Source organism: Poecilia formosa, unplaced genomic scaffold (assembly GCF_000485575.1).
Source record: "Poecilia formosa unplaced genomic scaffold, Poecilia_formosa-5.1.2 Scaffold78, whole genome shotgun sequence".
Lineage (NCBI taxonomy): Eukaryota > Metazoa > Chordata > Actinopteri > Cyprinodontiformes > Poeciliidae > Poecilia > Poecilia formosa.
Window position 1 is genome coordinate 1,140,078 of NW_006800017.1, and position 24,912 is coordinate 1,164,989.

Below are 24,912 nucleotides of genomic sequence, written 5' to 3' on the forward strand. Positions count from 1 at the left end.
GAGCTCCCCATTGGGAATGGCAGGTTAAAGGACAAAAAAATGAGTAATGTGTTGTGACTCTGCTGTGATGACCTGTAATAAGGGCTTTTCCATGTCCTATGGCAAATGTGTGGCATAAATAAACATTTTGGAGACGGTAGAGCCGGATTCTCCCTCTGTCTCACTCGCAATGAGATTAGACATAGTGGCAGGAGGGCTGCCGCCTCTCCGGGGATAATAATAGCACATTTTAAAAGGTAATTGGTCTCTGTCGTCTGCTTTTCTCCTGGCTACCTGGCAGAGGGCATAGTAAAGGGTGATTCAGGGACCAAGCATGAATGCAAAACCCCCTGGAGGATGGTTGTGCGCACTTTCGTGCGCCAGTATCTCCATCGCACCCTGGTCCACCCCGAGTCATCCTGAAAGCGTACCGACACATTCCTGCACACATGCGGGCAAACGCGCAAGACATGCATGTAAACCCCGCCCTGACAGACACACGCATCCATCTCTCTCGGGGTAAATGGTGTGACAAAAGTGTTAACAGGCAGCAAGTGCTGCCTTTTGACCGCCAACAACAAACAGCTCCGCTGCAAAAACAATGGTTTGATTGCTATTTAGTGTCAATAAGATCTCCAATGCTATCTTAAGAGTTTTTGTTTTTTTTATCAAAGAGGGCATCATCTGCAACCAATAGACGTTCTCCTCTTACGAAATGAGAGCCTGCTCGACAGATGTCTCCTGCCTCTCTTACTCTGTCTTACTCCCCTCACCCCCCATCCCCAGTTTACATGCACATCTTAGATGGCACCTCTTGACTTCAGTCAAGGTTGTTTACTGATTCTCTGGGAAAATATCAGGAACATGTGGCTAGGGCACATGAAAGGAGCTCCACTGTGCGTTAACACCCAAAAGCATCAGTACATGTTGTTGTTTGGGGTTTCAAACAAAGGTTCTAGCATTAAAATTAAGGGGGACCTCCTGCTTCCGTAGGGTTGCCTCAAGGTGACGCAGAACAGAAGCTGTGGTTAGAAAGGCTTCCACAGAGACCTTATAACAGTGTATGTTTGTAAAGGAAACTCCACAGTGCCAGGAAATATAAAATCTGGTAAATGAAAGAAAAAAAATGCATGAATAGTATATGCAGTAGGGAAAAAAGGTTTTAATGACAAATATTCCAAAGTAAATATGTTCCTAATGGGTTCGTTGACATCACATTCATACAAAATGTTGGTATAAGCCCAAGCAATCCATGCCTAAAAAGAAATAAACACAAATAAGCACATAAATAACGTGTACTGAAATGCATTTAATACTTGACAGAGACTTGCTTTGGCAAACAATGCTTCAGAACGTCTGCTGTAAGCTACATTGCTCAAGTGTGATTTTGATTCATTCTTCCTATGAAATTGTCTTCAAGCAAACAAACATTTCTTTCTTGCTTTCAAAAGATTTTTTTTAATTGGATCGTTGCTGAGCAGTTGACAGTTTCATTGTTGCTGCTTTAAAAATTCAGATTTTTCTTGGTTATGTGGGATCATTGTCTTGCATCATGTTCCATTTTCATATTGTTAGAAAAAATTGTCTTGACAGTGAGATGTTCTCCCCTCTACAATGAACTATCTGTATGTCATTTCAGGGATAATGTGCAGCATCATTTCTCCTCTTACCATGGCGTGTGTACAATAAAATAAAAAAAGTTACATTTTGAGCTCTTCTGACCTCAGTATATTCCCCATTTGGTTTGCTTGACAAGATGATTAGAAGCAATTTTAAAATGAGCTTCATTGTTGTTTTTTTACAGCAGAGACATTCTGTGTGATGACTTTATACACACTTTTTTTACATAAAAAAAAAAATAATAGTAAAAAAAAATTAAATCTCTCTTCAAGTGGTCCGTGACTCATCTGATTATGACTTGAGTCTTCTGACAAAACTTTTGTAAGGAGCACTAAGATATGACTGGATTATGGTGAACTGATGTTCTTTTCTTCCAAAATATGAGCCAGATAATGATCTCATGGTGACATTATGAGGTTTAGAAATATGTCTATAGCCAATGCTATCAGTATATATGTTGCAACAATATTACAAATATCTCCAGTGTTATTTTAGCATCAATTTTACACATAGTTTAACTTGTTGACTGATTTTTGCTTATTTATTTATTTGCACACCTGGGTTACTTGAATTGTTGCTGATATATTGCATGATTTTCATGTCAACTCCTCTATTATTTACCAAGAAAACTATTGATTTGTCTAATAATTTTCTCCTGTGTCCCAAAATATCTGTAAATTTTAAAATAATTCATCACACCTGAGCTGATTTCCAGACATTTCCAGATCCCTTTATGTTCTGAATCTGATCAGACTTCCAAGCTAAAACACTTTGTGGTATTATACTGCTAAATCCTGGTCTTTGGGATTGTGACCTTTATGGGATTTACTTCAGGCTCACGGTCTTCAACTTACCATAATGCTTTAATATGTTTTACACTCCTACTTTTTGGCTTTTTGCATAATGTGTGGGAAAATAAATGGTGATTTAAGGAAATTTAAAGAAACTCTTCAATGAATTATAAAAGTTTTATAGCTGGCGATCCCTCCTTTGTTCTTCCAATGAGGACCTCCACCTGTTTCTGATGATGTGAGCCAGAGCTTGTCCCTTTCAAGAGGCTGATCCCTCCTGATCTCTTTGATGTAACCTGACCTAACAGTTCCAACTAGCAGGATTTGACGATCACGGACAGACCCTCAGCAGCAAGCCTGCACAAATCAGAGCTAACAGCAATGGGGGCGATAGGAGATGGGGATGTGCACGCAGACTTGGTAGGGCACAAAGACGGAAAGGGGACTCATAGAGCTATGAAGTGTCTGAACGCCAAACAGCTAGCAGTCACATGATCACTGCTGCCAGCTCAGACTTAAGCAGTAAAACCTGTGAATCTGTGAGGGCACATGCAACTGATCGGAGATGAAAGACAAGCTTTGACTTTCACAGGAGGCCTGGAGTTGGGGTGGGGGGGCTATACCGGGGCACTTCTGAAGGACTGCCATCAGAACAGCTGGGTCATTTTCAGATGACCTAATTCTTGGATTAATCCAGTCAGGCTTGCATGGGTAAATTTGAGTGTATGCTACACAAAGAGGACAAAAAAAGGACAGAAAGAGAATTATTGGCAAAAGAAAGGCTTAGTGCTTCGATTTCAGCGAAGGTATGCAGAGAAACCCACCTTTCACACAATGGTGGGAAGTTGTAACCTTTTTTTTTAAATTTTTTAAGTCTGTTAACATGCCTAGTACATAGAACATTAGATGCAATCATCAACAATTCACTCTTCTTTGGTCGGAGAACATTTCCTCGCCAGGGCACTGCGTGTGTCAGAGGCCAGAGTCCATCTGCGAGTGATTTAAGGGTTTCATTTTTGAAGATGATGCGTGATAAAACAGGGAGGTATGGGTCAAAGTGACTATACACTCCGCCTGTGACAGAACCTCTACTCTTGGACCTTAGCACATGTTTTAATCTATCCAAGCATGTGTTTGAAGCATCAGATTCATTTTTCCTGGCTCACAGCAGCTTCACGTCATTTAGACAAGGTCTAAGTTAGGGTATTTTAAGCTGTTTGGTCATGTTGTCTTTTTGAATGGAATTTTGATGGATGGTATATGAGCAATTTCAAACATTTTGATCAACTTTTTGTTTTTTTCACAATGGAATCATAAATTTTAACAGCAAACAGTGCAGCTGTTTATTTGAGATAATCTAAAGCCAGGCTACCTCAATTGCTCCGAAGCAACCCCTAAAGCGCAGCAAATTCACACACTGCTATGGAAATGTGCACAGTAATAGAACTCTGGATGATGAATAATAATCACTTGGAAAACTGCCTAAAACAAAAGAAGGAAGTTAGTCATTATCGTTAAAAAAAAATGAACAGAACGACGTGTCGCTTTAGAGAAGTTATATTTTAACAGGCCTCTTCTATGTATTTTAATGTATCAGATGTATCAAACACAAACGTTTAATAGAAGTGGTATGATGTCAACGAGATGTGAGTGACATCAAAATTTCAATGTGGCATCACTCTTTAAAACAGGTGCACAAGCTCCTCCTACTGAGAACAGGAAGTGACATGTTTTACTGGTGAAGGCATCCTAACTATAGCTATTGTTGAGGTTGCTCAGGATTAAGAACTATGACTTTTCACTGGAGGGTGTGGCTATGTGTGTAGGCATGGTGGCATGGCAGATTTTGATTTATGCTGTGTTAAAATGTGGCTCCAAATCACACATAGAACAACCAAACTGAGCATGAATGAATGAATGAAACTCCAGGCCAAATGAGTTGCAAAATAGATCCCTCAGCATCCTTTAGAATGTCTTGGTTGCTGTGTATCCCACATTCAAGATTTGAGCACCGCAAAAGTTTCCATTGCTAAACAAACGTACTCAACATCTGGGTCGTAATTTGCTAGTATGGTTTTCGTCCTGGCCGCTGAGAAAGTGAAATGAAATGTCCAATTGAAAGTTCCTCTTTAATTGTTAATCATATTAGAGTCACGCTTTTTCTGATGACATTATCGTAAGAACCCTATTGGAAATAATCAGTTTTCTTTTTGTTTGTCCATGCCAATCCTTCACTACCAATCAGGAAGTTGGGTGAAATGAATGAGGCACCTAACTTTTTGCTCCTTCACATCAGACATTATTCGTGATTAAATCCATTTTTTTAAGGTCTTGCAAGGAACACAACTTACTGGCTAAGTGTGCCTATTGAAAGACAGAGATTGATCTTACTGAAGAGTGGGGCGAAGCCCTGGATTAGGCCACTGACCAACCTTGAGTGAAGGCTGATCAAGGTTGCTTGCAGCTTTTCATTCAGACTTTATGTTTTATAATGGTCTTGTTTTGTGAAAGTTCTCTAAACATAAGGAGAAAGTAATTTTATCATTAATAATTTCATCAAGAAGGAACTGAAAGTTTCTTTTTTCACCAAATCTGCTGATAGCTAATTTTAAAATGTACTTTTATTGAACAATAAGAGCCTTAAAATATGAAGGCACTACTGTATGTCAATAGCAGTGCAGTTGAACTCCCATGAGTAATATACTGACTGACTAGGGACTGGCACCATCACTGTTCACCTCCACAGGTGATGCAGTTGTCTGAAGAAATGGAAGTGTTGATGCTCACCCTTGTAGAGCTAATTGAACATAAAGAAAAATAAGTTCAACATCTAGCCGAATGCTGCAAAAACTTTAGTTTTCAAATTACAGGTTTGCTACAAGCAGGCAAGTGCTTTTAAATTTCTGGGTGCTGGTTTGTTAGGTCTCCAACCAACTGTCTTCAGATGACACTTCTGATTTCCCCCTCCTCACTGGATTTACTTTTGCCTCTTTTTTTTGTTGCATTGATGCTAGAATTCAACATTCGCAACATAACCACATCACTCTCGCAAAACTTGTATCCATATTCTTTGGTTGCCGTGTGCCTGCCCTTTTGGGATGCCTTTTCATTTTGTGGAAAATTATTGTGTCAGTTAAGTTATACGCTTTGACCCAAAAGCGTCATTGACAAGACGGAAGCTGTTCCCTGGAAGCTCACCTCAACCATAACCAGGCATTCCTGTGTTAAAAGGCCGGCTTCCCATCAGGATGCTCTGCTCCACTTAAAATATACAGTACAGCAGGAAAGTTTTGGGAAGGACTGAAGTGGGAGGAAGGACGCAAACAGGGGAAGAAAGAGTGATGGCTGCTTTGATCTTCAGAGGCCCAGTCTGGATGAAAAAATAGAAGTGTCTTTTCCTTTAAGAAATGTGAGCAACTCAGAAATGGAATCAGTAAAATACAAACATAAACAAATACAGTAGACAAATAATAAGTGCAAATTCTATCATAATAATAATAATATAATAATAATATTTTTTTCTTAAATGATTTCTTTTGCCACACAAAAAAAATTGTAGGTTTTTCTCAGTTGTTTTTCTTTGACTGTATTCTCACTTCATAAATTTGCGGTAGGATGGGAAATGGGCATTTCAAGGCCAGTAAAAGCTACCACATCAAATAAAACATTGTGGATCAAAAGAACCAACGCATCGACATTTTTTCCTGTTTAAATAAAAAAAAAAGAGAGAAAAAGAAGTGGGGCTAGTCTGCCACGCTTGATCGTGCCCTAAGTCCTGCCCCCGCAGCAGCGATTGGCTGGGTGGACGCACATGGGGGGAAAGTTTGAATAAAATACAAGAGCATGGCACAAGTGTTGTTGTTCAAGCTTGTGCGCTTGATCCAGAGGCACTCCAGTCCGTCTTGTAAAGCAGAGGTTTGACTTCTGTCTGAGAGGGTTTGCATCAGGTTCAGAAAGCTTAGTGGATGACTTGTTGGTCTCTTAGGACTTTTTTTTGCTTTTAAGTCATTTTAAATTTGACATCTTAGGAGCTTGACAAGCTCCGTCGAATCCGGGCGTGATAGCCGTTGATTTACTCAGGAAAGTTGCGCGCATCGCTCCGTCTGTTGTTGTATCTGTTGAAACATCTTGAGATGAAAGCCGTCAGAATGGTCCCATCCCTGCTCCTGGTGCCGCTGCTGCTGGTGCTGATGCAGCCCGGTGCTCTGTGCGCGCGGAGGTTCCGGGGCGGCCGCAACCCGCAGCCTCGCCGCTCGCCGCCCCCTCCCACGCACCGGTCGGACAGGGGCGACACCACGGAGAGCTTCCCTCTGGACTTCACCGCAGTGGAGGAGAACATGGATAACTTCATGACGCAGGTGAAGAACCTCGCGCAGTCCCTGTACCCGTGCTCGGCACAGAAGCTTGACCACGACATGAAGCTGAACTTTCTGGTGAACACGTCAGTCACCTGCAACGACGGGAGTCCCGCCGGGTACGTAGCAAATCACGTTAGCGCGCAGACACGTATGTGGTCAAATTTAGTTTCAGGGTCACCTGAGCTGCTGCTGTTGTGCCTCAAGCGGGGCTTTCTCTGCTCCTGGTCACCTGCAGTCAGTCGCATCTGACTTGAGAAAGAAAGTGCTTTTCCAAAAGTGAACTTTCGCGACTTGGTCAAGTTTGTTTCCCAAATTAAAATCTTACTTTGTACATATATACTTAGAAATGTGAAGTTATTTCTGAAAGTGAGCCGTAAAAAGCGTTCTGTTGAGACGTCTAAGATGTCTAAATGTGGTTGAAGTGTTTAGGGTTTGTTTTTCGGCTAACCAACCCTGACTTTTGATGTCCTTCCTTTGGCTACGTTTACACTAAACGTATGGACTTAAAAAAAAGTTCCGTTTTGTCATTCCCCACCCCAAACGACGTCGCAGTGTTAGCAGCGTCGGTTGGAAAACACATGATTGACAAACGTGTGTAAAGAGTGCAAAAGTACAAAAAGCGGAGGCTCAGTCAGGATAAGGTAGGATCTGGACAGCTGCTTTGCGTCAGCGGAGCATGAAATTTGCGGGGAGCCACATGGTCCATGCTTCATTTCCTTTGCTTCAAATTAGAATGCAGGATTTGCTCTGCAGAAAGCTTCGGTGTAAGTTTGCAGACCCCTGCCTATTGCAAAGCACGTTACTTTCAGACAGAGAATGTTTGAGGACGGGACCCAAACAGTGGAGTTGGGATGTTTCAGAAGTGTTCTGCTTTATTATTCTGCAACTGACAGCTAAACATATTATGTATTTCATTGGAAAAAGAGATGTAAGCTTTGAAAAATTGTTTATATATATATATAAATCTATGTGCTTGTGCATCAATTTAATCACAAAAGTAGCATATGTGTTTTTGGCTGTTTTTAGACTATCAGCACATAATGGAAATCTGAGATAAATTATACTGTAAACATATCATCTAGTTATTATTTGCAGTTTTCTTTGTTACGTAAATCACTTTTAAGCGTGTCCTGTCCTGGCAACATAAAAAAACAAAAAAACAAAAACATTATGGTGGGTCTAGCTACCTCACATTGTAGGTGAGATTGGCTTTTTATAAAGGGGGTATTGAGATATTCATCCTGTACCTTAATCAGCTTTTTAAAAAATAAATAAAGAAGAAAAAATCAGACAGGTGATACAAGTGAGATTTCTTCCATTCAGCCTTTCCCCAATTTGTCCCTGTGGATTGATATTTCATCCTTCCTAACTTCCTGTTTTAATCATTATAAACTATGTTGTACTTAAGCTTTCATTTGAAGTTTTAAGGGAATTTGAAGTTGAATAATCACATAAATGCTCAAATCTAATGAATAATTAAATTTAGGTGAATTTCACTTTCCCAAAACCTGTTTTAGCTGTAATCTCTGTTTGCTCCAGTAACTATGATATGTTTTGACCCCGAATCAAACCAAAATCCCCCTGGTGGGTATGTATTGAGGCATATGGCAGTAGGAAGCGTCCCGTGGGTAGACGGCACGAATCAACCAAAAATATCAGCATCTGCAATAGTACCAAGGAGGACGTGTGGAGGATAATAAAAGAAATAAAAGTTAAGAAGGGAAATAAAAAAAAAGATACAATGAACTACATGTGTCTTCTGCTCTCATAGGTATTCATTTCAGTTGTTTTTAGTTCATGAAAACCCATCCTTGAAGAGTTTAGACGTGGATCACATTGACTAAATTTCATGTACCTGTGGATTTAGAATCCAGTCTGATCTCAAAGTGGCATGTGGTGAGAGCCGGCTGCTTTCACTGTGAGATTCTGAGCGCTGTGGAGACCCAGCCTGGTATTGGCAGATGTCCTTTCATTCACATAAACACCATTTTCCCGAGAGCTATTAATCACAGCTATACACATCCAAAGATTAGACGCTTAAAGTTAATCGTTCAGGAATGGTGTTGTAATTCACCTCCCAGAATCACTCTTGTTTAGCGCGAGTGGGTCAACACGACACCTTCACAGCGAAGCTTGTTAAACTTCCCAAGAATGCTCCAATAAATTCTTTGTTGTTTGGAAACTGCATCGCCGACTCTTGCTGGCAATAGTTGCGTTAAGCATCATCCGAAGCCAAAACGTGTGATTCAGCGGTCTGAACAAGCAGCTGGAAGGTGCAAGCCAAGTCTGTCCTCTTTAAACTCAATGAAATGTCTTTTGGCAGTCTCTTGAGTTGAGTCATTGGTGAAGTTGAAAGAATAGAAAAAAAAATTAAAATTAAATCCAGTTGAGAAGCTTCTTCTTCTGATCTAACCATAGCAGGTTAGACCATTTTCAATAAAATACTGGCATGTTTTTTTAACAAGTGCATCCAAAAATCATAGCCATGCTCTCTCCTTGAATGTCCCACCATTAATTAAGTTGTTCTGCAGTTGCTGTTTGGAGAAAATACTACTTTCAATTCTTTCTTCTTTTTTTTTTCTATGCCTCAAAGTGCACTTGAAACTTGACAATTCTTAATTTCTCTTAATTTTCTTTTTTCTCGACTTATATCCACACTGTGGGAAAGACAGAAGAATGATGAGCTCCACGTTGAGAAATGATGGTACAACCTGGGATAGGGGTTGGTGTGATGTTTATCTCCCATTCAAGCATCGCATCAGAGCAGAAAACACACATAGGCTCATTGTTCTCCACTGTTGCTGTTTTCTGTCAGTTTTCACAGATAAAAATCAAATGAAGATAAAGGACTTTTTTGTTTATTTTAAAGCAATGAAGTCATATTTGTTCTGTTTTTTTATGCAGGCGAAAGAGTAGTTAGAGTGTTACCTTGCAGGTTTCTATCTGTATCACATTTTCTTAGAGAAATGCTTATATAAAATAAAATAAAAAGTGAGTTGTTACATTGATCTTTTTTTTTTTTTTTTACGCAAACATGCAAGTCATACTGACTTTTATTCCCCCACAGGTACTACCTGAAAGAGTCTCGGGGTAGCAGACGCTGGTTGATATTCCTTGAAGGTGTGTATCTGACCAACTTCTCACTTCTAAATCCATCTCCAAATCAAATTAGGAGTTAGTTGACGGGAGAACTGATTTGTGACGCGTCCCATTTCACGTGTTATTTTCCAGGCGGCTGGTACTGCTTTAACAAGGAGAACTGCGACAGCCGATACGAGACCATGAGGCGGTTTATGAGCTCTTCCAAGTGGCCCCAAACTAAAAGAGGTCAGTTTGTTTGCACCGCAGAGTGCAAAGTAGAAGCTGCCTTGACTTATTTGCAATGAAATGAGATCGGATGTGACGTGCACCCATTTACAGTGTTATTAAGACCTTGCATCCAGTCATGAGATGGTTCAGAATAGTTACCTGGCGCCCACTGCTAAGAAAGCATAGATTCCTTTCTCTGTCATTGCAGTGTAATGACTATAATCCATTTGGTAATGATGATGAGTAAGAGGAGGATGTGTCTGGGGATTGGGGGGGAGCCAGGATGGCTAATGATACATTTGTCTCTGCAGGCACGGGGATCCTGTCTCCACTGCCCGAGGAAAACCCTCACTGGTGGAACGCAAACATGGTGTAAGTTGACTGCTGTTTCTGTGCTCAGTGACTGCGTCGCTGAATTCCCTACTGCCAGTTTTAACTATGCATCATTTGTGCAGGTTCATTCCCTACTGCTCCAGTGACGTGTGGAGTGGTGTTACGGCTAAGACAGAGCAGAGTAAGAGATTATGAAGTCCTCTCAGTTGGGACAGTGTGTTCATCCTTAAGGAATGGCTATTTTAAACCTCTTCTTACTGTTTTTGCTCAGATGGATATGCTTTCATGGGCTCCCTGATTATCCAGGAAGTTGTAAAAAATCTTCTGGGCAAAGGTCTAGACAATGCCAGGGTCCTTCTGTTAGCAGGAAGCAGGTATTTAATTTGAAATTCTTGCAAATCAGTGTAGCTTTGCTGTACGCTTGCTGATACAGATGTGAATTGCTGCTGTTCGCAGTGCTGGCGGCACGGGGGTTCTGCTGAATGTGGATCGCGTAGCCGAGCTCCTGGAGGGGATGGGCTACGCTGGGATACAGGTGCGAGGCCTGTCCGACTCGGGCTGGTTCCTGGACAACAAGCAGTACCACTGCACGGACTGTGTGGACACAATCGGTTGCACGCCCACAGAGACTATCAAGAGAGGAATCAAGTAGGGGAAAAATATAAAATCAAAAATTCATCTCACATTTGATTGTTTGGCAACTGAGAGCATGTTTGCTTATGTTGTTTTGTTGAATTTCCTGCAAGGTACTGGGGAAGTGTGGTGCCTGATAGGTGCAGGCAAAGCCATGAAGGAGAGGAGTGGAATTGTTTCTTTGGATACAGAGTCTTCCCATCAATTAAAAGTGAGTTTGTCATGTGGGGCCCCCTACTGGCCTGGTTAGACCAATACAACTGGAAGAAGCAGAGGACATGCCGATAAATTCACAAATGTCACATACAAAATTTTCTTTCCAGCATCAGTTCAGTTTTGTTTGTTTTTTTTTTTTGTTTTTTTTTTTTTTTTTTTACAGCAGAGTCATAATTCAAAGCTGTATTGATGATTTTATCTTGTATCTAAGTTATCAGAGCATTTCTGATCATAATTGCATCAGCTAGTAGCATTTCTTAGCACTTTCAACAGTGTGTATGTATGCTATGGAAATGCTAAAATCTCACATTTAACTGTGACCTTCACAATGGCTTTTCCCATTTCACACTTCACTTATATGAAATATATCCAATGATGACCTCAGACCAAAAGTATGTAATATTAATTGGAGCTATATTACTACAATATGCAGAATATGTGAAGTTACTTTAACTCCTCAGTTAAAAAGCAGCTATAAAGCATCTCTCTGGTGGGTATAAAATGATGCCTGATCAGTATAAACATCTTGTGTTAGACAGTTCAATTTCTACCTACGCTGCAAAAGCACATATTTGCAAAGTGGCAAAATGATCAATTATAGAAACTTTCTTCCATGCTTTCTGGTGAATGTAACAATAAACTTAGCTCTTCTTGCCTGAGTGCAGTGAGACTACATTGAATCCAATGCAAAGTACAAAGAATGCTAAATCAATTTAAAAGCAAAAAGGGGATTCATTAATAAGATTAAAGAAAAGGAGGTCAGTGGCTTGTGGGATCCTCTGAATGCCAGTCCTAAAATGAAAACCTGTTCAAAACACGGGCTGGCTCTGTTTGGATTATTTTTATTATACTAAAATGCCTGTATCCACATTTATTATTAAGTTTTAAAACATTTTAAATTAATTTGCCTTTTTCTCTTTATTTTTTTCTTCTTTTTTTTTTATCTCTGTGCAGGTCCCGTGTTTGTGGTCCAGTGGCTGTTTGATGAGGCTCAGTTGACAGTGGACAACATCCAGCTAACAGGTCAGCCTGTGCAGGAAGGCCAGTGGCGCTACATCCAGAATCTGGGCATTGAGCTGAGGAACACACTCAAAGATGTCCCGTAAGGCTGCATTCTTGCAATTTAGAAAGAGAATTAAAATATATATAAACATATATATTTATTTATTCATTATTTATCATGCCTTCTTTTCTTCAGGGCTATGTTTGCTCCAGCATGTTTATCACATGAAGTTATCACCAGAAAGTGAGTGACATTTACCATTCTGGGGGACTTTGCATGTATTGTTTTTTCTACTGTGAGCTAACGGCGCCCTCTTGTGTTGTGATTCAGCTACTGGATCGACGTGCAAGTCAAAGGGACCTCTCTGCCCCGAGCCCTTCACTGCTGGGACCGCAGCCTCCATGACAGCAGAAACAACAAGCCACCGCCCAAAGCGTGTCCTGTGCATCTGATTGACAACTGCCCCTGGCCGCACTGCAACCCCACCTGCCCGACCATCCGGGACCAATTCACGGGGCAAGAGATGAGCGTCGTGCAGTTTCTCATGCACATGGGGTTCGACGTGCAGAAGATGGCCCAGCAGCAAGGCATGGACCCGAGCAAACTACTGGGCATGCTGAGCAGTGGCAGCTAAAAGGGATACACCGTCCAGTTTTAAGCTAGAACCAAGCAGGACTGGATGATCTTTCTGGCCTGTCTCCCATAACTGATACCTCTGCTCACCCTCCCCACTGCAGTTCCCCTTCTGTTGCTTCCAGACCTCCTTCCATCCCAGGTGCTTCAATTTGACCCTGAAGTCATGTCTGACACACCAGGCTCCACCATGACCAGGCACCACTTTTTGCTATTATAAATGCTACAATAAATTATATTTTATTTTTTAAAAAGCAAAAAAAAATTAATTATAATAAAATAAAAACAACAATATCATGAATGTAATCCAGTTTTAAAGATGCTAACTGACTTCATGTCTTTAGTGCTGTCATCCTTTTGTACTGAATAGATTTAGTGAATGCAATAATGGTACAAAAAAAATGCTGTTTTATATTTTAGGTAGTCAATAGTGTTCATAACAGAAAAAAAAAAGTCCTATTACCTCTTGTGTATTAGAGATGTATTTCTATAGTTTCTAATAGAAAACACATCGGGTCATGTGTTTAGCAGAAACAGTGTAAAAACGATACAGAAAAGCACAGTCAGTAAAGCTCTTAAAAGTAAAAAGAAAGTAAGTTGCCTTTATTTTAGTGTTAAAGGTACCCAAATGAAAATAGGTTGTCAGATAGCATCTGCACTAAATATTGCGATGATTGTGAAAATAAGCAGGCAAAGTTGGAATTTCGCAGGAGCTTGTTTGAGACTTTCACAAGATGATCAGGTTTCAGCAAAAAGGTATATCGTGATCAAATCGATTTCAATTAAAACAGGAAGCAACATTTAATTCAATTGCTGCTACAATTATCTAACATAATCATTATTAGAGTTTTGATAGCTATATCTGTGAGATTTGTTTATAGAAGTTATTTTGACTGATACATTGACCCAAGCAAAAACACAGAGTAACTCTAGAGAAATGGATTCCAAAGGATTAATGTCCTCTGCCGTTTCCCATTGACATATATTTTTTTATAAACAATAGAACACCACTGACACGGGATAAGAGGTTTTTCAGTACGATAACCTGGAAAATAAATGACTGGTTAATCAGTTCAGGTATCTGCTCAGGTGGCTAACTTGTAGTCAGCTGCCTTCAATCATGCTGCTCTTGAATTGCCAACTATAGTTTTAAAACAATGTCACCTTAAACGAAAGTCTGTGACTTTTGCAAGCAGTTGGTTTTCTCCAATCTCCATACAGTCAGAGAAATCTTCAACCACATGCCACTGACACTGGCATGTCATTTAAATGACCTTAAACTGTAGCAACCGTACAATGAAAAATGCTGGTGATTTCGAAACAACAACTTTATGAAATATTGATATACCTATTTTAAAAGAAGCTGTTTTATTAAATGAGTGAGATAGTGAGACTTTCACCAGATAACAGCAAGTTGCTCTCTTTTATTCTTTTAATTACTTTATTCGTTTTACTCTTTTAAGCTTTCAACTTTTAAGCTTTCAACCTTGATACCTGAAACTGGTCTACACCTAGTTGAAATCGGACATGCGAATTTTTGCGGCTGAAGCTACATCAATATATAATAGTTCTAATCATACTCTGAAATGGTGTTAAGGTGGACCTGGAAACAAGTCACAAACAGCTATACATACACATTATAGTGCCATTACATCCATACCTCTTTCTTACGGACTGTGTCATCATCACAGGACACACACTTATGTCAGGTCAACTCCCTACAGCTCAACAGTCATCAAACTCAATGCACGATGAACATTTAAAGGGAGACAAATGTTGTGTATTGTATATTTTATGAGTATTTGTATAGATTATTTGGAAGTGTTCACCATTGTAACTCCATTCTTTTATTTCATCATAGAGATCACGTTTTAATATAATGACATTGTTTGTATGTAATGATGACTTTATAAAATATGCTTGTAAAGGACCTCTATTTTTCATCACACCGGAAAAAAAAAAAGGAAGTATTACTAATTGTAATTTTATTCTGTAACATATTTTTTAACAAAAACAAAAGTAACTCAAGCTACATTGGTAACTTTTACATATTTATTTTGTTATGTAAATCATATTTATAAGTGCTATTTTTTACAGAGAAGTGATTCTTTGTAAATTGTAAATACATTGCTGTTCTTTGCTTTGTGCTGATTGCATGTCTTTGTATCACACCCAAAAAGGAAGACATTACATATACTACAAGGTGAACATTGCTGAGCAGTCTTGTTATTATTTACACGTTATAATGATCATTGGTAACAAGTTGTAGAGGGGCTAGAGTTGGATTTTATGACTTCTTAGAAGGAGGAAGAAACAAAAAAAATTGGGATTGTCAAAGATATCCCCTGCCATTTCCGTAGCTGGAAATTAAACAACTAGTGTTCAATGTAAGAAAAACAGGTCAAAAAAGTGTATAAACAGATGAGGACTATGTAAGCATAAAAAATCGAAGGTGTCATGAAAACACTAATGGCAACTGCATCATTGCAATTATAATTCAATTCAAACTAAAAAAAAAAAAACCTAGTATCATAAATGGCACTAGATGTGCAGCTTTCTTTTAACATTTTGTTTGCCTTAATTTGCTGCCTGTTTTTCATGTCAAAATTCTCATTTTATCTTGATCTATTTCTTTGGGATGATTCACCTGGATGAATGGACAGAGAGGCAAAAAGCTTGAAACATATATTTTTCTGGTAACACTTTATTTTAAGGGGGGTGAATAAGACTGACATGACACTGTCATGAACATGACATAACACCTGTCATTAACATGAATAAGCCTTCATGAATGACTGTTGTCATAAAGCGTCATTTGGTAAATTATGACACTTTTAATACAAAGTTGACATTATTCAAAATGTCTTTGTTATGACAACTTGACATTAACCAATAAATCATTACTGATATAAATTTGTTATAAAAGTATTATTGATTTCACTTTAAAAATTAGGTAACTTTATGTTATTAAAGGTAAAGTTTAAACAGGAATGATTTATTGGTTAATGTCAAGTTGTCATAACAAAGACATTTTGAATAATGTCAACTTTGTATTAAAAGTGTCATAATTTACCGAATGACACTTTATGACAACAGTCATAAATATTCATGAAGGCTTATTCATGTTCATGACATGTGTTATGTCATGTTTATGAAAGTGTCATGTCAGTCTTATTCACCCCCCTTAAAATAAAGTGTTACCATTTTTCTATATATTGAACTGGAAATGGTAAAAAAATGCCATAATATTCCAGATTTTCCAGGCTGGTCTGGAACCACAAGCTTTTCCTGGGGCATTTTCTCAGTTTTGAGCAACCCCCAAAAGAGCCTAGCCTGGCTAATGCCTTCTTGTGCAACACCGTTTGGAAAACAAAATTCTCGCTTACAGCACAGTCTGGGCTTTCTCCCTTTGACATAGACTGTGTCCAGGAGATTTTCCACCGGGCCAATCAGTGAACAGAAGGAAAAGTTGTAAACGATGACGCTGAATTTCTGCGCTGTTTTAGGAATGGCAGCAGAGGAAGTGAATGTAGCCGTTCAGTCCGTGTTGGCCACACTTTCAAATATTGAATTAATAATATAACTGTATTTGGAGTGGAGGATGGTTGTTTACAGCACAAGCAATTTGCAATAAGCTTCTTAGTGTGGACCTGGTGCATTATACATCATGAACAAAAATTAGCAATTCAATAAAATCTAAAACCTAAACACGGTCCACGCCTCCAGGAAGCAATCGTTTCTCAACACCTGACATCCCTGACCCTGTACAAAGCAAATAGCATAAGACAAAGGACTTGTTTTCACCAGGCTTAAAAGAGCCACAACAGGTTCTTTTAATCCCAGTGTATTTTTTTCCACTTATGAAATTTGTAGGCGTTGCAAAATGCCCCAAATTCTGATCTTTCTAAGCTATTCTCATTTAATATTGTCTATAAAGCAGAGTTGTATTGGATCAAAATGCACTGATAATCATCAACAGCTATGAAAAGATTATTGGGTAGTTGTCCCAGTAAAATCCATTCTTTGGTTCATAAATCAAAAAATTAAAGAACACTGATCCTACATGTTGAAGCTTTGTTCTGGAAATGCCGCCTCCCTCTCACGTGTTTAGGCTAAATTTGCTCTCCCTCGTGTATAATCATCTCTCTCAACTCATGTGTAATTTATGTCTTTAATGGAAGTTTTTAACCTCCCTCCCTGTCATTACACTCCATGTAAATGCCAGTCTCTTATGCTGAAGGGAGCTCTGAGTCAGCCTCTCCAGAAATACGACTCCCAGGGTGCCAGCCACATGTAGCCTCCCGCCCCTCTGTGGAATATAGACCCCCTATTTATAGAGCTGGCAAAGGCCTGGTGAGCCTGGGCTCTTCACAAACTTTTCATTTAAACAGTCACCCCTAGCAGTCCACCAAGTGCACAGTGACACTCAGACAGGGAGGAACAGGATGTGCCTGCTCAGGTAGAGAAAAGTAAAAAACCAAATCCAAAAGAGGCTGAAGGAGACTGGAAGAGCAACCTGAAGAACAAGATTGAATCTGATGGACAATTAAAGGCCTACTGGACCTGACAGGCGCAACAACAACTTGTCCACCTCTCATCACAAATAGCTATTGCTGAAGACCTAAGTCTGGATACAACTCTTAAAGGAATTCAGTGAGAACAGAAACTTCTTTTTACATTGGACAACAACAAAGGAAGGCCGTAAGCAAGAAAAGAATATACTTTAATGGACTTCAACTGTACCAATAATGGAAAAAGGAAAAAAATGGTTTGTTTATTGCCTTACTGAGTGAGTTTTGAGCACTGAAGATGGACGCAATTTAACGTTTTGTGTGGCAAAGAAGAAACTTTCCAAAATCTTTTTTTTTTAAATCTGATTGCCGAAGTCTCCCAGAGAAACCTCTACATATCTGTCTGTAAATGTAACCTGAGCTCAAGCAAACTTTTCTAATTACAAAGCACGTTCAGACATTTGTAATTAGTGGTCATCTTTACGAGCAAACCAGGAAAGGGTGAGGTCCATGTGAAGAGGGGAGTAGGCCGTAAGAACACCAACACTGAGAACAAGAATATCCCAAAGGAAGACATCGGAACTTTGTAGGCCTAGCAGCGCTATGGATCCACATGGGGGACACTACCTCAACAAGGACGCTGTGCTGTCACCTTTGGGTGCTGCCCGAATATGCCAGCTGGTGCTTGGATGTACCATAATCGCCCTGGTGTCCCACAGCGCAGGTTACAGTGCAAACTATGGGACCTACTGTATGTTTGTTTGGTGCTTCAGCTTCACCGTCACACTGGTCGTTTTCACCCTGGACATCACACGGCTCCACAGCTGCATGCCAATTTCTTGGGACAACTTCACTGTCGCCTTCGCCATGCTGGCAACACTGATGTACATCACTGCCTCTGTGGTCTACCCAGTATACTTTCTCCAAACAGAGTACTCTGACGAGGACTACGAAGTACAAATCTACCGCATTTCCGTCACCGTCTGTTCCAGCGTCTGCTGCTTCCCATATGGAGTGGAAGTATTCTTGACCAGAGCAAAACCAGGAGCTGTGGTGGGCTACATGGCCACTGTGTCTGGTCTGCTCAAGGTAGTCCAGGGATTTGTGGCCTGTATCATCTTTGGGGCTCTTGCTAACGACAGCGAATACAACCAGTACATTGCCACCCAGTACTGCGTGGTGGTGTACAGCCTCTGTTTCTCTGTCACGGTGATTGTCATCATAGTGACAGTGTCCGGAAGAACCGCCGCGCTGAGGTTCCTGTTTGACCGCTTTGTGGTCATCTACACGTTCTTTGCTGTGATCCTCTACCTCAGTACTGCACTGATCTGGCCCATCTTCAGCTTTGATAGAAAGTACGGCAGCAATGCTCGTCCTGAGGACTGCCCCCGGGGAGAATGCTCCTGGGACAGTAAGCTGGTTGTGGCAGTCTTCACCTGTGTCAACCTCGTGTTATATTTTATTGACCTTGTTTACTCTCAGAGGATTCGATTTGTCTCCAGCTCTGCCGTCTGAAAAACAAAAACAAACTTTTACTCCAGTTTCTGTGAAGAATATTTGATCCATAGCTCAACAGTGTTATATACTAGAAACCTTAAAAGTACTATACAGTATTAAGCATGTTGCTTTCTCCGTTTGCCACTATTTGGTGCCATAAATGCACATTTCTAGAATTAGAAGCTTATTTATTGTTTTAAAGACTTCAACAAGATATACCTTAGAGAATTGCCTAATATGTAAGGTCTACTGTGTGCACCAAGACTGGATATTGGTTTTAGTATTCAAGAATTTTCTCTTTCTGTTTTCTGTTCTCTTCTTATTGCATTATATAATTGGTGGAGTGCAATTTGGTAATGAAATGTAAATGTATCTGATACATTTTAAAACCTAACTGACCTAACCTAACTGAGTATTTAATTGCTTTCTATCTACATTACAGTTTTAGCACTGAATGAATGTGGCATTCTTTATTCCAATATGTTTTCTAATATATATTCCAGTGTTCAATAAAATGCCCAAAACACAGACCATGTTTAGTTTTGCATCTCTTTCTTTATCTGAAGAAGTTTAAAAATTGTTCAGGCTGACTTTTAACTTGATTTCTTAAAGATTATATTTATTTCTTGCAAGTATGAAAGTAGAAGTGTGTAAAATTGTCTTTGCTTAGCACCTTTCACATATGAAACTCACAAAGTGCTTCACAAAACATGTAGGAAAAGCATATCAAAAATAACATCAAATTAAATTAAAAGCTTGTCTGTACAAATAGGTTTTTCGCTGTGCTAATGATAATCAGTGGAACTGACAAAATGTAAAAACAATGGCAGATAATTTCACAATCAGGGTGCACCTGCTTACAAAAGGAGTTTAATTGTCTTTTTGGCATTTTTTGTCTATTTTGTGTTTGTTTCTTATTTGAACAGAAGAAGCAATAAACAATAAGATGGATCTTTGCCTATTGTTACCCAAACTTGATAAACAAACTGTAAAATACAACTTCCAAATTTTGGATATTGCACTTCTTTTGTCTGAGTACAAGATATGACCACAATCAGAAGCTTGTTGATCTTTGGATATTGGATGTTTGGTTTGACAAACAATGGGCTCTCTCCACTACAAATATTATTAACATGGGGAAAGAAGGGAAGAAGGTGGCGAAAAACCAATGATTTTTCAGTGTGAAGCACACATTGAGAGCAGAACAAGCGGATTTTGGCATGTTTGGTGTTGTCAACGCATGAGAAATCGCGGCAAATACCGTTTTCTCGACTAATTTTGTCAATTTCAGTATGGTTCTTCAATATCTGGGTCAAGGGATCTGATGTGTGGTACAGACCGACACAACTGGCTCTTCATCTTTCCAAGTCCCGCCCATTAAGGTTGTTGATTGGTTACACGAGTTACGTATACCCAAAGCTAGACACTCATTGGCTGATTACATCTGCCAATGCCTGGTGTTTTTACAGGTAGCGACTTGGACGTGGAGAGGAAACTGAAACACGCTGACTTTGAAATCATAATATTTTGTTGCTACATTGCTAATTCGAAGAATCTTTCTCATTTGTAAGTCAATTTTTTTGCTTTAAAGATGCTATTTGTCAAAAATATGATCTTATACATTATGTGACGTGTTGCTTTAGGATAACAAGGAAGTAAGGGTTTGTTTACTACGTACACAGGAAGAGACGTACTCGTGGAAGTGATGAAAAAGAGGCGAAACAAATATCAAACATACTGTATGATATAATATTCAATTTATTCTATTTTCAGGCATAATGAGTGTCGGATTTATAGGAGCTGGCCAGCTGGCGCAGGCTTTGGTGAGAGGCTTCTCGGTCGCAGGTAAATTTAGACTTTTACATTTGCGTTTTAATAGGTTTTGACTTGTATTTTTGAAGATTGCAATCATACACTGAAGTTGTTTCTGGACATTTTCCCCCTCCAAGGCGTGATTGCCACCCACAGAATCACAGCGAGCTCTCCAGACACTGAACTCCCCACAGTGCAGCAGCTGCGGGTGGGTACATACATTTGTCATGTCCATGAATGTCACAGCCTGTTAATTTTGGATTTGAACAGTTCTCTATATTCAACAAGTATATCTAGTTAGTAAAAAAAAAAAAAAAATCTTGTTTATAATTGAGTGAACAGACTAAAGAATTTATTTTATCTATTACAACCAGGGCAAAAAATTCTACAGGATTAAATGTATACATACACCTCCACCAAAACCTCCAGGGCAGGTTGTGGATAAATCAACTATATTTCAGTCATCAGCCAGGCTCTGGAAAAGTTCTGGCTGGATTTGATAATACGATGTGACAGAAAGTGGTTTTGGACGCTGTTGGCACTATTTTCACTTGATTTGGTTGTCCTAGAAGCTAAATGTTCATTCTAAAATCAGTTATGCGTGTTTGGGTCCAGTTATAACAGCCAGATTTGTTCAGGAGATTTCACCCCTTATGTGCAATGTTTTGCAATATGTAAGAGTATGTATGTATGTATGTAATTTATTTTTTTTAACCTGTGTGGATCATACAAAATATGGCTTAATCTCATCCATCTCTTGTTTCGAATATTTATAGAACTCATCAATCCATTCTTGGTAAAAATAAAGGTTCAAATTCATTAATAAGAGCTCTGGATTAATGGGATATTCGTGCTACTGATGAGTGCATGTAAAGTTTTTGTCAGAACTTTGTAGTTCTTTATTCGCATTGAACTAATTTCTATAAAACTTCTGTATTTATAGAAAATGGGTGTGAACTTTACCACCAGCAACAAGGAGACAGTCAGCAGAAGTGATGTCCTCTTCCTGGCTGTGAAGCCCCACATCATCCCCTTTGTTCTTGATGAGATTGGGCCAGATATCGAAGACCGCCACCTTATTGTGTCCTGTGCTGCGGGTGTGACCATCAGCTCCATAGAGAAGGCGAGTCTTAGCCGTTGCATTTATTTCTTCTTCACGTGTTATATGATTAAGAGATCAGGTCCTTGAAGATTTTGTTGTTACCGCTTCACAGAAACTGCAGCAGTATCGTACTTCTCCAAAGGTGATGCGCTGCATGACCAACACTCCAGTGGTGGTGCGTGAAGGGGCCACCGTCTATGCAACAGGTACACATGCAGAGGTGGAGGATGGGAAACTTTTGGAGCAGCTGATGGCTAGCGTTGGCTACTGCACTGAGGTGGAGGAGGACCTGATCGATGCCGTCACAGGCCTGAGCGGCAGTGGACCCGCCTATGTGAGCTTGCTTTGCTTTACAGCATTTAGAAAATGCTGCCTTCCTGCTTATATGATTCTCTCTGGATAGTTGCCCCTTTTCCATCTCTGTAATTGTGTGATTGTTGTCTTGTAGGCATTCCTAGCTGTGGATGCCCTTGCTGATGGTGGGGTAAAAATGGGCCTGCCCAGGAGGTTGGCTGTACGCCTCGGTGCACAAGCCCTGCTGGTAGGACCCTCATATTTGACAGTAAAGTCGATGGCACAGTTTGGTCCAAAAAGCATACCTAAACACTAGTAATTTTATTTTTGTTTTGTTAAATAACAGGACACACTTTTTTTGTTGTTTTTGTTTTTTTTCAATTCTCATAATCTTTAACATTTCTGATATTTAGTTCTTGGATTTTATGCAGTCACTCTTGAGCTTTACATCATTGCTCCATAGGGTGATCTTAGTACCTTGACTATTTTCCTTATGTTAACAAGGCATTCAGGATAGAATAATTCTTTAAAATCGTCTTGTATAGCTATGCTACATTTGTTCATGCAATTCCTTGCAATGGTGTTCATGAGTTTTTAACATTTTGTCATTCTATTACCACAAAAATTGGGATTTTATGGGATAGGACGAGACACAGTTTTGCATAATTTTGAAATGGTTGAAAAGCATGCTTTTAAATTTGTTTCACAAATACAAATCTGAAATTTGTGGTGTCCATTCAGTGCATCCATATTTTTTAGACTTAATTTAATTGCATTCTTGGGATTTAAATTTATAATATATATATTTATTTTGGTCTTGCGTCTTTGTTATAAAAAGCTGACATTTTTAAGCATTATAAATTCTAACCTTCTGTTTGGAAACTCCAGGCAACAGACATGCCATGGCATTTATTTAGGCACCTTTTTGTTGCAGTGGAGATTAATTAAGCCCGTCTTGGCTGACAGCAGACAGAATCTGGATGCTCAAGTGCTGAATAATGATACAGAAAAAAAAACATTAGTCTGTATATCATTTCCTTCTTTATGCTACTCTAAAGGGAGCCGCTCGAATGTTGTTGGATTCAGAGCAACACCCTGGGCAGCTTAAAGACAACGTTTGCTCACCAGGGGGCGCCACCATCCACGCCCTTCACGTCATGGAGAGTGGTGGCTTCCGAAGCCTCCTCATAAATGCGGTTGAAGCCTCTTGTGTAAGAACGAGGTAAGTTGATCAGATGAAGTGGGGGGAAAAAAAATATTGGCACCTAGCAAAAATGCAATTTTTAACCATTTTTAATGTAAATTGATTCTAAACTAAATATGAACTTCAGACAGCAGATGGAGCTGTTATGCAGACATATTTTAAAGATTTCTTAATGTTGTTGGTTTTCCGGATTTAAAGTACCTGATTTCTTACTGCAGTGAAAGCTATATATCCTATGTTTCTTATGCTCTACATGTATCTTTTGTAAGGGAGCTTCAGTTTTTGGCTGACCAAGAGAAGATCTCCCCTGCTGCGATAAAGAAAACAACTCTGGATAAAGTTCTTCAGCAGCCAGGCGTCACTGCAGATGCTGTCGGTGTCAGAACTCGTGGACTCAGTATTTTTAACAACACCAACCCCAGGATCAAGAAAAACTGAGTCTTTTTTTGAAATGCCTCGTTCAGTATATGCACTGTCTAGGAACCACTGTTGACCACTGTTTGTGAACATGAAACCAAAACATTTAACACTGTAGAGCAGTGGTCACTTCAGGGAGACTAAATCAGATTTATATAGATTTTGACCATATTAAAAGGAAAACTATGTGAATGATTATTTTTGTGGGATTTTTTTTTTCTTTTTTTCGGAATTGAAAAAATATAGTCGAACCCTTTAATTTGACACTGTGTGGAAACTTGGCAATCCCTTTGGGTTTGATGCTACTGACTTCTTTGCCGTACAGAAATTGTCATGTTTAACTATTTATATAGTTAAAGTGAGGGCAGAAGGTTTATTTTTGCTATTTTTCTAAAAAAAAAAGAAAGTGTTAGGATTTTTTTGTGTAAAAATTTGATACAAGGTTTAGTTGTAACAAATTGGATGGGACTTTGGGATTTTATAATCAGATACCTAAAGACTATCATTACAGGCTGTTTTAAAAAGTGGGAGTAAGGGCGCTTTATTTCTTACATTTGATTAGGTCCTTATATTTACTTGCGAATAATAAAAAAAACATAAGTCTTTATATTTATATTATCACAATGTTTTATGATTTTTAATATAGTGTTATACCCAAGTAAGATTATCTTGTAAGATTATCTTGTCTGCTTGTTTTAGCAGTGCCTTACCAAAATATAGATAACCCCAGTACTTTTTCCACATTTCATCACTTTACAATGACAAAATGTAATATATTGGGATTGCTCAACACCAAGTAATGGGTGTGAAGTTGGTGGAGAATGCTTAAATAAAAATTTCAACAATGTGATGTGCAGTTTACTCTGATACCTTGTAATATTCAATTCAACCACCTCTTACAAAATGGCCTTTATAAACAACAGAAAAGCCGTTATAAGAGGGCCAATTTTGTGTTAATTTTATAGTGGAAAAAAAATACCTTTTTTAATGTAATATTTTAATTATTACATTAATTATAATAATTCTGCCAAATGCTGTTTTCTGATTGATTTAAGGTACATTTGCAGTCTCTGTTTATTTAGGCACAGCAAGTGTAAGCAGTGTTCAATATAACAATAGGTTCAAAGTATTTTTTTTCATTATTATTGTTGAAATGTTTGCTTTTCTTTTGAGGAAAGTAGACCTTTCATGAATGGAGAC

General features: G+C 39.1%; 3 protein-coding genes across 3 annotated transcripts; all 3 read left to right on the plus strand.

The window, feature by feature from the left end:
* The first annotated feature begins 6,252 nt into the window (after positions 1-6,252).
* Positions 6,253-14,889, plus strand: notum1a (notum, palmitoleoyl-protein carboxylesterase a). Its single transcript, XM_007556348.2, has 11 exons — positions 6,253-6,864; positions 9,816-9,868; positions 9,980-10,075; positions 10,369-10,429; positions 10,513-10,571; positions 10,662-10,764; positions 10,847-11,038; positions 11,137-11,234; positions 12,194-12,341; positions 12,438-12,485; positions 12,573-14,889. Exons 1-11 carry the CDS (start codon positions 6,524-6,526, stop codon positions 12,874-12,876), a joined length of 1,503 nt encoding a protein of 500 aa, XP_007556410.1. The 5' UTR covers positions 6,253-6,523; the 3' UTR covers positions 12,877-14,889.
* Positions 14,890-17,224: 2,335 nt separating this feature from the next.
* myadml2 (myeloid associated differentiation marker like 2) lies at positions 17,225-19,414 on the plus strand. Its single transcript, XM_007556349.2, has one exon. It carries the CDS (start codon positions 17,990-17,992, stop codon positions 18,899-18,901), a length of 912 nt encoding a protein of 303 aa, XP_007556411.1. The 5' UTR covers positions 17,225-17,989; the 3' UTR covers positions 18,902-19,414.
* Positions 19,415-20,317: 903 nt separating this feature from the next.
* Positions 20,318-24,559, plus strand: pycr1a (pyrroline-5-carboxylate reductase 1a). Its single transcript, XM_007556350.2, has 8 exons — positions 20,318-20,449; positions 20,657-20,728; positions 20,833-20,903; positions 21,639-21,818; positions 21,910-22,131; positions 22,246-22,338; positions 23,150-23,313; positions 23,565-24,559. Exons 2-8 carry the CDS (start codon positions 20,662-20,664, stop codon positions 23,731-23,733), a joined length of 966 nt encoding a protein of 321 aa, XP_007556412.1. The 5' UTR covers positions 20,318-20,449; positions 20,657-20,661; the 3' UTR covers positions 23,734-24,559.
* Positions 24,560-24,912: the final 353 nt, after the last annotated feature.

Bases quoted from the DNA above. Each gene is read 5' to 3' on its own strand.
- pycr1a (XM_007556350.2), top strand. From the start codon at position 20,662: ATGAGTGTCGGATTTATAGGAGCTGGCCAGCTGGCGCAGGCTTTGGTG. The intron at 20,729-20,832 runs GTAAATTTAGAC...TCCCCCTCCAAG, and splicing joins GAGAGGCTTCTCGGTCGCAG to GCGTGATTGCCACCCACAGA. The intron at 20,904-21,638 runs GTGGGTACATAC...CTGTATTTATAG, and splicing joins CCACAGTGCAGCAGCTGCGG to AAAATGGGTGTGAACTTTAC.
- myadml2 (XM_007556349.2), top strand. From the start codon at position 17,990: ATGGATCCACATGGGGGACACTACCTCAACAAGGACGCTGTGCTGTCA.
- notum1a (XM_007556348.2), top strand. From the start codon at position 6,524: ATGAAAGCCGTCAGAATGGTCCCATCCCTGCTCCTGGTGCCGCTGCTG. The intron at 10,430-10,512 runs GTAAGTTGACTG...TCATTTGTGCAG, and splicing joins TGGTGGAACGCAAACATGGT to GTTCATTCCCTACTGCTCCA. The intron at 10,765-10,846 runs GTATTTAATTTG...TGCTGTTCGCAG, and splicing joins CTTCTGTTAGCAGGAAGCAG to TGCTGGCGGCACGGGGGTTC.